Source organism: Pelophylax lessonae (assembly GCF_965119305.1).
Source record: "Pelophylax lessonae genome assembly, chromosome: 11".
NCBI lineage: Eukaryota > Metazoa > Chordata > Amphibia > Anura > Ranidae > Pelophylax > Pelophylax lessonae.
The window spans coordinates 116,969,473-116,984,790 of NC_138778.1; the positions used below are offsets into that span (position 1 = coordinate 116,969,473).

Here is a 15,318-nt window from a genome sequence, read left to right on the forward strand (position 1 = left end):
CTTTCTTCCATTCAAACCTCACCATCATGGTCAAGACCAAAGAGCTGTCAAAGAACATCAGGGACAAGATTGTAGAATTGCACACAGCTGGAATGGGCTACAAGACCATCAGCAAGCAGCTTGCTGATTGGAGCAATTATTTGCGAATGGAAGAAATACAAAATAACCAATCGTTTATCCTCGGTCTGGAGCTCTATGCAAGATTTTGCCATATGGAGTAAGGCTGATCATAAGAAAAGTGAGGGATCAGCCCAGACCTACATGGGAGGAGCTTGTGAATGATCTTAAGGCAGTTGGGACCACAGTCACCAAACAAACCATTAGTAACGCAATACATCGCCATGGATTGAAATTCTGCAGCGCCCGCATGGTCCCCCTCCTCAAGAAGCCACATGTACAGGCCTGTCTGGAGTTTGCCAATGAACATCTAAATGATTTAGAGAAGGAATGGGAGAAGTGCTGTGGTCAGACGAGACCAAAATTGAGCTCTTTGGCATTAACTTGCCATGTTTGGAGGAAGACAAAAGCTATGACCCTAAGAACACCATCCTACAGTCAAGTATGGAGGTGGAAACATTATGCTTTGGGGCTGTTTCTCTGCTAAAGGTACAGGCCGACTTTCCCGCATTGAGAGGCCGATGGACGGTGCCATGTTTTGTAAAATCTTGGATGAGAATCTTCTTCCCTCAGCCAGAACACTGAAGATTGGTCGTGGATGGGTCTTCCAGCATGACAATGACCCAAAACATACCGTCAAGTCAACAAAGGAGTGGCTCAGGAAGAAGCACATTAAGGTCATGGAGTGGCCTTGCCAGTCTGCAGACCTTAATCCTATAGAAAAACTTCGAGTTGCCAAGTGACAGCAAGGAAACCTTAGGGATTTAGAAGATCTGTAGAGAAGAGTGGACCAAAATCCCTCCTGAGATGTGTGCAGAGCCTGGTCACCAAATTACAAGAAACGTCTTACCACTGTGCTTGCCAACAAGGGTTTCTCCACCAAGTACTAAGTCATTATTTGCTTGGGGATCAAATACTTATTTTACTCACTGAACTGCAGCTCAATTTCATGTGTTTTTTTCTGGATTTTTGGTTGATATTCTGCCTCTATCATTCAAAATATATCTATGATAAAATGTATAGACCCTTCATTTCTTTGTGAGCAAACTTACAAAATCTGAAGGGGATCAAATAATTATTTTCTCTAGGTAGGTCCTCCTTGCTCTGTTGGTAGTATAGTCTGTAGGTAGGTCCCCCTGTCAGTGTAGGTTGGGTAATCTGTAGGTAGGACCACCAGGCTCTGTGGGTAGAATAGTCTGTAGGTAGGTCCCCCTGGTTGTGTAGGTAGGTCCCCCTGGTTGTGTAGGTAGGTCCCCTGGCTGTGTAGGTAGGACCTCCTGACTGTGTAGGTAGGTTAGTCTGTAGGTAGGTCCCCCTGGCTGTGTAGGTAGGTCCCCCTGGCTGTGTAGGTAGGGCCCCCTGACTGTGTAGGTAGGACCCTCTGACTGTATAGGTAGGACAATCTGCAGGTAGGTCCCCCTGGCTGTGTAGGTAGGTTAGTCTGTAGGTAGGTCCCCCTGGTTGTGTAGGTAGGTCCCCCTGACTGTGTAGGTAGGACCCCCTGACTGTGTAGGTAGGTTAGTCTGTAGGTAGGTCCCCCTGGCTGTGTAGGTAGGTCCCCCCTGGCTGTGTAGGTAGGACCCCTGGCTGTGTAGGTAGGTTAGTCTGTAGGTAGGTCCCCCTGGCTGTGTAGGTAGGACCCCCTGACTGTGTAGGTAGGTTAGTCTGTAGGTAGGACCCCCTGGTTGTGTAGGTAGGTTAGTCTGTAGGTAGGACCCCTGGCTGTGTAGGTAGGTTAGTCTGTAGGTAGGTCCCCCTGGCTGTGTAGGTAGGACCCCCTGACTGTGTAGGTAGGGCCCCCTGACTGTGTAGGTAGGACAATCTGTAGGTAGGACCCCCTGACTGTGTAGGTAGGATAGTCTGTAGGTAGGTCCCCCTGGCTGTGTAGGTAGGATAGTCTGTAGGTAGGTCCCCCTGGCTGTGTAGGTAGGTTAGTCTGTAGGTAGGTCCCCCTGGCTGTGTAGGTAGGTCCCCCTGACTGTGTAGGTAGGACCCCCTGACTGTGTAGGTAGGACCCCCTGACTGTGTAGGTAGTTTATACAAAAAAAGAAGGATTGAGTTGACAGGCCGAGGTTTGGCAATCTCAAACAAGGAAACCAACTAAGGGCACTCCAGACTGTAAGTAAGTATAAAATTGATAAATTTTATTAGGCACGTATGCCTGGAAAAATCACGTGAAAACAAGTGAAAAAATCAGGGTGGCAAAGGAGACACTACAAAACAATAGAATAAAACCATTAAAATACACATATGCACATGTATGTTGGGGACTCACCAAACCAAAAGTGATCACAGAACCAGACAGGCATCAGCATACCCAGTAGGCTGATTGCCCTGTATGGTGGTGTGAGAGGACCTCATACGATTAAATCTGTGAGCTCATGATCCTGTGGGATAGTAGCTGAAATCAGGATTTAGACACGATGTAATGCATACAAGTAATATTACTGAATGAGAAGGAAGATGCTGGTACTGTGTACTGAAGCATGCGAAATTCGTGCTGATTGGAAAAATAACAGGTATGCAGAACAGTGTTAGTCCATGGCCTGGAAGTCCCTCAGTAACTGTGTCATAGGATTGAGGAATATGCAGTTCCAATTAAGGGCTTCAAGGGCAAGGCAATAGTGATAATGTGGGTCAGATGAACCATATGGATGCCAAGGTCCTGTGTTCAGCAAATGGCCATTAGTGTATCTCCACCAGCTAACGGAGAGGCCGTTCTACTGACAAGGTAGAAAGCGGATCACCGGGATGGTAGGTGCCAAGTCGGTTGTTACCTGAAATGTTGGTGGCTGGATAGATGAGATTAGGTCAGGCCATAGGATCAGGTTGGGAGGTGGTATGGATCGGTGGTGAAGTCCCGTTGCCCGGTTGATCAGGTCCCAAGATACCGTCCTTCGGGCGTTCTACCCTCGCGATGAGCTACACCGGCGGCTGTAGGATGGACTTCCGGGTCGGAGGTAACCGCCTGGCGTCACATACGGTTTAGCGATCTGCCGGGTGCCTGCAGGGGAACAGCCCAGTAAAGAATAGACGGGGGTCCTGTATGAGGGGGCAATCGATCACCCGATGTGCAGAGTGGGGACGCTGGACGCTGACGCGTTTCACTGACTGCAACGTCGGTTTCCTCAGAGCTCTGATCAACCGGGCAACGGGAATTCACCACCGATCCATACCACCTCCCAACCTGATCCTATGGCCTGACCTAATCTCATCTATCCAGCCACCAACATTTCAGGTAACAACCGACTTGGCACCTACCATCCCGGTGATCCGCTTTCTACCTTGTCAGTAGAACGGCCTCTCCGTTAGCTGGTGGAGATACACTAATGGCCATTTGCTGAACACAGGACCTTGGCATCCATATGGTTCATCTGACCCACATTATCACTATCGCCTTGCCCTTGAAGCCCTTAATTGGAACTGCATATTCCTCAATCCTATGACACAGTTACTGAGGGACTTCCAGGCCATGGACTAACACTGTTCTGCATACCTGTTATTTTTCCAATCCGCACGAATTTCGCATGCTTCAGTACACAGTACCAGCATCTTCCTTCTCATTCAGTAATATTACTTGTATGCATTACATCGTGTCTAAATCCTGATTTCAGCTACTATCCCACAGGATCATGAGCTCACAGATTTAATCGTATGAGGTCCTCTCACACCACCATACAGGGCAATCAGCCTACTGGGTATGCTGATGCCTGTCTGGTTCTGTGATCACTTTTGGTTTGGTGAGTCCCCAACATACATGTGCATATGTGTATTTTAATGGTTTTATTCTATTGTTTTGTAGTGTCTCCTTTGCCACCCTGATTTTTTCACTTGTTTTCACGTGATTTTTCCAGGCATACGTGCCTAATAAAATTTATCAATTTTATACTTACTTACAGTCTGGAGTGCCCTTAGTTGGTTTCCTTGTTTGAGATTGCCAAACCTCGGCCTGTCAACTCAATCCTTCTTTTTTTGTATGCCATTGTTTGACCAATGGTCACTATCCATGATGTGTTTTATTACGATATATTTGTTCAGGGATTAACCTTTTCCCTAATTTTCTCAGTGGGTTCCCTGATTAGGCCAATTTTGGACACAAAACCTTTGCTTTTTTCATGTGTAGGTAGGTTAGTCTGTAGGTAGGTCCCCCTGGCTGTGTAGGTAGGACCCCCTGGCTGTGTAGGTAGGTTAGTCTGTAGGTAGGTCTCCCTGACTGTGTAGGTAGGACCCCCTGGCTGTGTAGGTAGGTTAGTCTGTAGGTAGGTCTCCCTGACTGTGTAGGTAGGACCCCCTGGCTGTGTAGGTAGGTTAGTCTGTAGGTAGGTCCCCCTGGCTGTGTAGGTAGGACCCCCTGGCTGTGTAGGTAGGTTAGTCTGTAGGTAGGTCTCCCTGACTGTGTAGGTAGGACCCCCTGGCTGTGTAGGTAGGTTAGTCTGTAGGTAGGTCTCCCTGACTGTGTAGGTAGGACCCCCTGGCTGTGTAGGTAGGTTAGTCTGTAGGTAGGTCCCCCTGGCTGTGTAGGTAGGACCCCCTGGCTGTGTAGGTAGGTTAGTCTGTAGGTAGGACCCCCTGGCTGTGTAGGTAGGACCCCCTGGCTGTGTAGGTAGGTTAGTCTGTAGGTAGGACCCCCTGGTTGTGTAGGTAGGTTAGTCTGTAGGTAGGACCCCCTGGCTGTGTAGGTAGGTTAGTCTGTAGGTAGGACCCTTGGCTGTGTAGGTAGGATAGTCTGTAGGAGGACCCCCTGGCTGTGTAGGTAGATTAGTCTGTAGGTAGGTCCCCCTGTTAGTGTGGCTAGGGTATTCTGTAGGTAGGACCCCCTGGTTGTGTAGGTAGGTTAGTCTGTAGGTAGGACCATTGGCTGTGTAGGTAGGTTAGTCTGTAGGTAGGACCCCTGGCTGTGTAGGTAGGTTAGTCTGTAGGTAGGACCCTTGGCTGTGTAGGTAGGATAGTCTGTAGGTAGGACCCCTGGCTGTGTAGGTAGGACCCCCTGTCAGTGTAGGTAGGTTAGTCTGTAGGTAGGACCATTGGCTGTGTAGGTAGGTTAGTCTGTAGGTAGGACCCCTGGCTGTGTAGGTAGGACCCCCTGTCAGTGTAGGTAGGTTAGTCTGTAGGTAGGACCCCTGGCTGTGTAGGTAGGATAGTCTGTAGGTAGGACCCCTGGCTGTGTAGGTAGGTTAGTCTGTAGGTAGGACCCCCTGACTGTGTAGGTAGGTTAGTCTGTAGGTAGGACCCTTGGCTGTGTAGGTAGGATAGTCTGTAGGAGGACCCCCTGGCTGTGTAGGTAGGTTAGTCTGTAGGTAGGACCCCCTGGTTGTGTAGGTAGGTTAGTCTGTAGGTAGGACCATTGGCTGTGTAGGTAGGTTAGTCTGTAGGTAGGACCCCCTGGTTGTGTAGGTAGGTTAGTCTGTAGGTAGGACCCCTGGCTGTGTAGGTAGGTTAGTCTGTAGGTAGGACCCCCTGACTGTGTAGGTAGGATAGTCTGTAGGTAGGACCCCCTGACTGTGTAGGTAGGTTAGTCTGTAGGTAGGACCCCTGACTGTGTAGGTAGGTTAGTCTGTAGGTAGGACCCTTGGCTGTGTAGGTAGGATAGTCTGTAGGAGGACCCCCTGGCTGTGTAGGTAGGTTAGTCTGTAGGTAGGACCCCCTGGTTGTGTAGGTAGGTTAGTCTGTAGGTAGGACCATTGGCTGTGTAGGTAGGATAGTCTGTAGGTAGGACCCCTGGCTGTGTAGGTAGGTTAGTCTGTAGGTAGGTCTCCCTGACTGTGTAGGTAGGACCCCCTGGCTGTGTAGGTAGGTTAGTCTGTAGGTAGGTCCCCCTGGCTGTGTAGGTAGGACCCCCTGGCTGTGTAGGTAGGTTAGTCTGTAGGTAGGACCCCCTGGCTGTGTAGGTAGGTTAGTCTGTAGGTAGGACCCCCTGGTTGTGTAGGTAGGTTAGTCTGTAGGTAGGACCCCCTGGCTGTGTAGGTAGGTTAGTCTGTAGGTAGGACCCTTGGCTGTGTAGGTAGGATAGTCTGTAGGAGGACCCCCTGGCTGTGTAGGTAGATTAGTCTGTAGGTAGGTCCCCCTGTTAGTGTGGCTAGGGTATTCTGTAGGTAGGACCCCCTGGTTGTGTAGGTAGGTTAGTCTGTAGGTAGGACCATTGGCTGTGTAGGTAGGTTAGTCTGTAGGTAGGACCCCTGGCTGTGTAGGTAGGTTAGTCTGTAGGTAGGACCCTTGGCTGTGTAGGTAGGATAGTCTGTAGGTAGGACCCCTGGCTGTGTAGGTAGGACCCCCTGTCAGTGTAGGTAGGTTAGTCTGTAGGTAGGACCATTGGCTGTGTAGGTAGGTTAGTCTGTAGGTAGGACCCCTGGCTGTGTAGGTAGGACCCCCTGTCAGTGTAGGTAGGTTAGTCTGTAGGTAGGACCCCTGGCTGTGTAGGTAGGATAGTCTGTAGGTAGGACCCCTGGCTGTGTAGGTAGGTTAGTCTGTAGGTAGGACCCCCTGACTGTGTAGGTAGGTTAGTCTGTAGGTAGGACCCTTGGCTGTGTAGGTAGGATAGTCTGTAGGAGGACCCCCTGGCTGTGTAGGTAGGTTAGTCTGTAGGTAGGACCCCCTGGTTGTGTAGGTAGGTTAGTCTGTAGGTAGGACCATTGGCTGTGTAGGTAGGTTAGTCTGTAGGTAGGACCCCCTGGTTGTGTAGGTAGGTTAGTCTGTAGGTAGGACCCCTGGCTGTGTAGGTAGGTTAGTCTGTAGGTAGGACCCCCTGACTGTGTAGGTAGGATAGTCTGTAGGTAGGACCCCCTGACTGTGTAGGTAGGTTAGTCTGTAGGTAGGACCCCTGACTGTGTAGGTAGGTTAGTCTGTAGGTAGGACCCTTGGCTGTGTAGGTAGGATAGTCTGTAGGTAGGACCCCTGGCTGTGTAGGTAGGACCCCTGGCTGTGTAGGTAGGACCCCCTGTGTGTGTGTGTAGGTGTGTAGTCTCCCGGCAGCACGGTGCAGTGTGCGGGGACAGAGGGGTTAATGGTCCCCGGGTGGTGCGGCTCCTCCGGCACGTGTGAGTGAGGAAGTCCCGGCTGTGTGGAAGGAGGGGGAGGGGAGAGCGGCTCCTGGAGGATGGAGACACACAGCGGATTGGAAGAGCGGAGCGGACGGGTCCCGGATCCCAGCACCGAGCACAGCGGACATCCCGCCACACAGCACTGAGCCCGGGACCGACCCATCCATCCATCCACACAGCACTGAGCCCGGGACCGACCCATCCATCCATCCACACAGCACTGAGCCCAGGATTCATCCACACAGCACCGAGCCCGGCATCCATCCCACACAGGAGTCACTGCGGACAATGCGAGGCGAGCTATTCTCCGGTGTCACCGCACAATGGGAGTCCTAGCATGGACCTGATTTATCGCACCGACTCCATGTCCTACCGCTCATATCCTCTACTGCACACCGCTTCACCGGGACCCCCCTGCACACCGAGCTGGGACTCTGCACCCCTGTTCCCATCTATAAGGACTCTGCACCTCCATTTCCACTGATAAGGTCTCTGCACCCTCATTTCCACCAAGCTGGGACTCTGCACCTCTGTTCCCATCTATAAGGACTGTACACCCCATTCCCACCGATAAGGACTCTGCACCCCCATTCCCACCAAGCTGGGACTCTGCACCCCCATTCCCACCAAGCTGGGACTCTGCACCCCCATTCCCACCGATAAGGACTCTGCACCCCCATTCCCACCGATAAGGACTCTGCACCCCCATTCCCACCGATAAGGACTCTGCACCCCCATTCCCACCGATAAGGACTCTGCACCCCCATTCCCACCGATAAGGACTCTGCACCCCCATTGTCACCGATAAGGACTCTGCACCCCCATTGTCACCGATAAGGACTCTGCACCCCCATTGTCACTGATAAGGACTCTGCACCCCCATTGTCACTGATAAGGACTCTGTACCCCCATTCTCACTGATAAGGACTCTGCACCCCCATTCCCACTAAGCCGGGACTCTGCACCCCTGTTCCCACCGATAAGGACTCTGTACCCCCATTCCCACCGATAAGGACTCTGTACCCCCATTCCCACCGATAAGGACTCTGCACCCCCATTCCAACCAAGCCGGGTCTCTGCACCCCCATTCCCACTGAGAAGGTCTCTGCACTCCCATTCCCACCAAGCCGGGACTCTGCACCCCCCTTTCCACCAATAAGGACTATGCACCTCCATTCCCATCAATAAGCACTCTGCACCCTCATTCCCACAAAGTCGGCACTCTGCACCCCCATTACCAGTACTCCTGGACTCTGCACCCCCCATTCTCACTGAGCCGGGAAACTGCACCCCCCTTTCCCACTGAGCTGGCACTCTGCACCCCCCATTCCCACTGAGCGGGCACTCTGCTCCCCCATTCCCACCGACCTTGGACTCTGTACCCCCATTCCCCTCGATCCGGGACCCTGCACCGACATACTCACCATTAAGGACTCTGCACCCCCATTCCCACCGATCCAAGACTCTGCACCTCCAAATCCCACCAATCCAGGACTCTGCACCCTTATACTTTTCAGTCGAGGACTCTTCACCCCCATACCCACCAATCCAGGACTCCTTTACCCCCCATACCCACCAATACAAGTAAGCCAGCATCCCCAATGCCCTAACAATATAGTTACCCTGTGTCAGTCATACACCTTCAAGATTCTTCCTAAACCAGTGACCCTAAAACACCTCTTATTCAGTGAACCTGAACCCCAGAACACAGTGATCGGTGCTATTTCTTAGTGGATTATCGCTGACCCATCTTGGGATCCAACCATTATTGGACTGATTCTACAGAACTATTCCAGGGACCCTCTGGTTCAGTGATCCTGACCGCTAGAACACCCCCAGATTCAGTGATCCTGGACCCCAGAACACAGTTCCTTCTGATGACCCCAGAACACCCAGATTCTTATCTAGATCCACAGATTCTCTGACCCTGAACCCCAGAACACCCTAGAGTCTGTAACCCTAGACCCCAGAACATCCCAGATTCTGTGACCCTGGACCCTAGAACACCCCAGATTCTCTTATCCAGGTCCCCAGATTCTCTGACCCTGGACCCCAAAACACCCTAGTGTCTGTGACCCTGCACCCCAGAACACAGGTCCCTTTGATGTGACCCAGCATAGACAGGATTTCCTGCACTGGACCTGCTCAGACAGCACAGGGTTGGATCTGGGTAATTATTCATGCTGATCGGTGGTCCTATTGTTTGCACACAGACTGAAGGACAATGTGAAGTCCCCTCGGTTTCCTCCTGTGGGCAGTGTGATAATCAGAGAAGAGCGTGTTCACATCTTACATGGTGTGGATGATGCCAGGCTGAGGATGGCAGATGTCCGGGACTCGGCTGCTTGTGCTGCTGCAGCAGCAGCAGTGGTGGGACTTCTGGGGGTGCAGGGTGGGGGTAGCCTGAATCCTGGGGGGCCCAGCCGGGGATCAGAGGACTTGGTGCTGAATGGAGGATGCTCAGAGGACAGTCCGCAGTCTGGGAGGAGCAGCAGAGAGCACTCTGGGGAAAGGGGACAAGGGACTCCAAAGACTACCGGTATTATGAAGGTAAGATCACCATCAATTCTTCCTCTCATTGCCTAGTATCAGGCTTATTGCTTGGCAGCTGTGCCTGCACACAGCTCAGAGCAACTTCGAATCCAAGAAAGAGAATGGCTGAGCATTCACTGCTAGATAGGTCTGCACCACGTTTTTAAAGGGGAACTCCAGGAATGGTCTTTTCTTCATTCATACTTGGATCCAGCTTGACTCATTGTAAGTATCCATATCTGACATCCCCAGGACCACTGAGGAAAATCAATGTAGTAGTCTGTGCTACATACAGGATCTCTCGGGAGCTGCTCCATCGACTTTTCCTTTCCATACTGAACATAGGGGTTGCTTTCGCCGTATCACTGCCATTTAGGCCCCTTCACACTAGTGCGACTTGTCCCGCGATTTTGGACCGCAAGATCGTTTTCCATTATTTTCAATGAGCCCCATTCATATCTGTGCGTTTTGAAGTCGCACCGACTTCAAAGTAGTTCCTGCACTACTTTGGCACGATTTTAATGCATTTTGAGGTATATAGCCATAGCCATTGCTTTCAAAATCACTGCAAAGTCGCGTCACAAAATCGCCTTGCATAAGTGTGAAAGGAGCCTTAGAGAACCCCTTGTATTTTGTTTCCATTGATTTCTGTGATTGGAAGAGGTGGTGAGTAGGGGGTGCTGATGGCACAATCTTTACCTCTTCTAATCATAGAACGCCTTGTATTCACTGTAAATAAAATACAAGGGGTTCTCTGAATGGTGGCAGTGCCAAGAGAGATGCCCCCTGTGTTTAGAAAGGGAAAGCCGCCAGACGATCATGGCTTTCACTGTTTGCAGTGCGGAATACTAGAATGATTTCCAGCATCCCCAGTTGTCCTCTAGATACCGGATATGGATTCTTACTGCTGGTCCAATTTATGCCTGGATAATAGATCATTCCCGGAGTTCCACTTTATGTAAACTGGTCATAGGGGAAAAAGAATACTATCAATGTTGACCTCCTTCTGAAAAAGCAAATTGTCTGACATTAGGCTGAATACGTACTTTGCTTCATTGACCTGGAACAGGACAGTCAGGAGTCCTCATTTATGGCACTTTTCCACTGCAAGTACCGGCTCGGCTCTACTCGGCCCTGCTTGGCCCAGTTTGCTTTTCCACTGCTGGTACCGCATGGTACGGTGTTGGAACGGTTCGGTACGGTACGGTATGGTTTGCTTTTCCACTAAAGTAGTACTAAAGTTAAGTGGGTGGGATAACAACGGGGTGGGTGGGATTCTCTGACCAATCAGTGGCTAGAAGTAAAAGCATGCAAAGGATTGTGAGATATGGTACCAGTTATGGTACCTGTTGGAACCACAATCGAGTAGGTACTGTTTTTTCAGAGCCGTACCGTACCGTTCGGTTCCATGCAGTGGAAAAGCGCCGCTGTACCGTACAGAACCGTTCCGACACTATACCATGCGGTACCAGCAGTGGAAAAGCACAAAAGCGTGCCGAACCGTTCGGTTCCATGCAGTGGAAAAGCGCCTTTATGGCGCTTTTCCACTGCATAGAACCGTAACGGCTCGGCACGCTTTTGTGCTTTTCCACTGCGGTACCGCATGGTATAGTGTCGGAACGGTACGGTACGGTATAGGTTTGCTTTTCCACTGCATGGAACCGAACGGTACGGTACGGCTCTGAAAAAACAGTACCTACTCGATTGTGGTTCCAACAGGTACCAAACTGGTACCATATCCCACAATCCTTTGCATGCAGTCACTACTAGCCACTGATTGGTCAGAGAATCACACCCACCCCGTTGTTATCCCACCCACTTAACTTTAGTACTACTTTAGTGGAAAAGCAAACCTATACCGTACCGTACTGAACCGTTCCAACACCGTACCATGCGGTACCGCAGTGGAAAAGCAAACCGGGCCAAGCAGGGCCGAGCCGGTACTTGCAGTGGAAAAGTGCCATTAGATACAGGTTCCAGCAGGGGTGCACATATCCTTTGTGAAGCTGAATGTAGGGGGGCCTTGTGGGACCCAAGGGTCCATTTATTTTACCTGTAAGTTGGGCAGGGGTTGGGACCCCACGCACTGCCGGGAAGCCAGGCCACTGCTCACCTCTAGGAAAGGTAAGAAGAATTCTTCTTGATGCTCCTTGATCTATCCAGGTGGTGTCACACACTGAGCTCCTCCTTTACCTTCTCCCTGACCAGCACTGGGGCATACACATTGCTTTTCTGGACCGGACAAGGCAAAGTAACAGGCTCTCTTGATGGTTTCGAAAAGCTCAGAAAGGCGGCCATGCAAATAAAGATTTTATGAAGACAAATGATAGATTTAGCAGCATGGATGGAGGAATCTCCCCAGATGGCTATTGTATGTTAGTACTCAACACCCGAGGCTGTCGGAATACCTGAATAGCAACTGCGGTTGATTGGCTGCCGCCACTGTTTGGCCAATATTTCTACCAAATGGTGTTGGCAGGGCCTCCCACAGCTTGATGTTTGATTGTATGTCTGGCCAGTTTTACTTTCCCAGGCTGCTTTGACTTACCATTACAGCCACCAAGCATTTTTGTGCAAAGTTTCCACATAAAAAAACCCCGCTGGGTGCATGCGCATTCCCCACGTGGTCATAGTCGCATATTAAATTTCTTCATGCATACAACAACGTTACTTATGCCAAACATTTTTTTTTTTAGTGCCGATTCACATTAGGTCGCTCTGACTTAGGGGCAACCTGTGAAGTCGCGTGCAGCGCGACTTGCACGGACTTCATAAAATGAATGTCTATGCAAGTCGCCTCCAGGTCGCCCCGAAGTAGTACAGGACTCTTTTTCTAAGTCGGAGCGACTTGTGTCGCTCCTATTAGAACGGGTCCTGTACCGCACAATGGGAGCGTGACGGACCGCGACTTGTCAGGCTGACAAGTCGCGGTCCAAGTCGGACTAGTGTGAATGCAGTCTTAATGGCATCAGTATACTGCCCCTAGAGGAATGGATGTCACATCAACATTGATTAATTATGGGGGAGGGAGAGGGGGTGGGTGCTCACCTTTAACCACTTCTCGCCCGCCATATAGCAGAATAACGGCCGCAAAGTGGTTGTTATCCTGACTGGGCGTCATATGACGTCCAGCAGGATGAGGCGCTCACACGCACCCAGGAAGGCGCGCAGAGCAGCGATTGGTGGTGTGGTGTGTCATTCTGACGTAGGCTCTTTACCATGTGATCAGCTGTGACCAATCACAGCTGGTCACATCGGAAGTGCCGCCCATTAGTGCTGCCTATGAGTCCCCATCAGTGCCGAGCGCATCTGCTGAGGACACTCAGGTGGTCACCTTCAGCGCCCTCAGGAAACACGTCTTCATCGAGCCCTAACACAGGTCCCTTATGGCACTTTTCCACTGCAAGTACCGGCTTGGCTCTACTCTGCCCTGCTTGGCCCGGTTTGCTTTTCCACTGCATGGTACCGCATGTTGGAACGGTTCGGTACGGTACGGTATGGTTTGCTTTACCACTAAAGTAGTACTAAAGTTAAGTGGGTGGGATTCTCTGACCAATCAGTAGTAGTGACTGCATTCAAAGGATTGTGGGATATGGTACCTCTTGGAACCACAATCGAGGTGGTACTGTTTTTGAGAGCCGTACCGTTCGGTTCCATGTAGTGGAAAAGCGCCACCGTACCGTACCGAACCATTCCTACCCCGTACCATGCGGTACCAGCAGTGGAAAAGCACAAAAGCGAGCCGAACCGTTCGGTTCCATGCAGTGGAAAAGCGCCATCAGTGCATACTGTCATGATTGTATTAACATCGACTGCTCAGGCCCTGAAGAAGGGGAAACTTTTTTTTCTCCCCGAAATGTGTTGGCTGTATTTGATGCTTTTAAACATTAAATGTTTCAAAAAGTTGTTCACGTGAAATGAACTTGTGTTCCACCGTACACATTTAAGTCTTTTTCATGGGGGTTATATGCAAAACCTGTCATGTGCTTCTATTGGTTGAAAGCGATTATTATCGCTTCCTGTGTGGAGTCCCTAAAAAGGTAGTAAACTCACGTTTTATAAAATTGCTGGCAAGCCGGGTTTATATGACAGCAAAGCCCCATTTGGTCTCCTCTGCCATGAATGCTTCCCCCTGCCTCTCAGCTGTAATGTACACTGAGCCACGAATGTGCAGCTCATCGTACATTAACAATACCCCGGTGATTTGACTTCCGTGTGTATGCGTGGGAGTGACATCGTTGTGGCCCAAGCCATTCAAACCGCACAAGAGACGGAACCTGGATGGAAGACCAGGTAAAGATGGAAGCTTCCAGGACCCGTGGGATCAGTGACAGTGCAGCACTGGAGGGCACATAATGACCGGTCCACACTAGCACATTATGGCATTAAGCCCCGGAAGATTTTACCCCCTTCCTGACCAGGGCCTATTTTGCGATTCGGCACTGCGTGACTTTAACGGACAATTGCGCGGTCGTGCGGCGCTGTTCCCAAATGAAATTGATGTCCTTTTTTCCCCACAAACAGAGCTTTCTTTTGGTGGTATTTGATCACCTGTGCGATTTTTTTTGATCATGCGCTATAAACAAAAAAAGAGCATCAATTTTGCAAAAATAACAATATTTTTCACATTTTTTATATGAAATTCCCCCCAAATCAAAATTTTTGAACATTTTAGGCCAATTTGTTTTCTGCTACATATGTTTGGTAAAAAAAATAGCAAAAAGCATATTTTGCTTGGTTTGCGCAAAAGTTATTGCGTTTACTAACTAAGGGAAAGATTTTTGTCATTTTTATTGTTTTTTTTTTTTAAACGAGTAATGGTAGCGATCTGCGATTTTTTTTTTTTTTTTTTTTTTTTTTTTTTTTTTTTGGGACTGCGACATTGCGGCGGACAGATCAGGACCCTTGACTGACATTTTTGACACTTATGGGGGTACCAGTAACATTACTACAGTAATCAGTGCTATACATATGCACTGTTACTGTAAAAATGACACTGGGAGGGAAGGGGTTAACTTTATTGGAGAGGGAGGGGTTAAGTGTGTCCCTAGGGGCGTGCTTCTAACTGTGATTGGATGTGGCTGTATGTGTAACAGCAGAGATCAACGGTCCTACATAGCAGGACCGTATGATCTGTGCTTTTACACAGGGGAGAATGACAGGCGGCTGTGTTTACATTAGCCGCCTGCTTTTCTCCCTCTCCACCCGACGATCGCGAGTGACCGGCAGACATTGGGTCCGCCGGTCACACGTGCGGGCTGCTTAGGGAATGAGCGGGGGCGGGAGCGTGCCTCCGGCGGCGCGCGCTCGCCCCGTATTGGCTCCCAGGCTAGTGACGTACCGGTACGTCACTTTGCCTGGGAGGGGCTGACCGCTGCCGTATATAGTCGGGCGGCAGTCGGCAAGTGGTTAACCTGCAGGGGGTTTCAAAATGTTCAGACTTTACTACCACTTTAACCTCCCTGGCGGTAATCCCAAGTGTGGCTCAGGGTTCATTTTCAGTACCAAAAGCGGTAACCCCGAGCTTACCTTGTCCCTATGATCCCCTGATGTCCTCCCGCTGTGTCCGATGCCAGCATCCATCTTCCGGGTTCCCTTCCCTGCAAGCACTGCGACGCATGGGAAAAAAAAC

At 50.3% G+C, this 15,318-nt stretch overlaps 1 protein-coding gene across 1 annotated transcript in view; it reads left to right on the plus strand.

Annotated features, from left to right (window-relative positions):
• Positions 1-9,076: 9,076 nt before the first annotated feature.
• The window catches only part of LOC309566330 (inactive phospholipase C-like protein 2), a 387,613-nt gene continuing 381,371 nt past the window's right edge, over positions 9,077-15,318 (plus strand). The window contains exon 1 of the mRNA XM_082271442.1: positions 9,077-9,704. Within this exon, the coding sequence (XP_082127568.1) occupies positions 9,474-9,704 (231 nt within the window). The 5' untranslated portion in view covers positions 9,077-9,473. The remainder of the gene's footprint in view (positions 9,705-15,318) is intronic.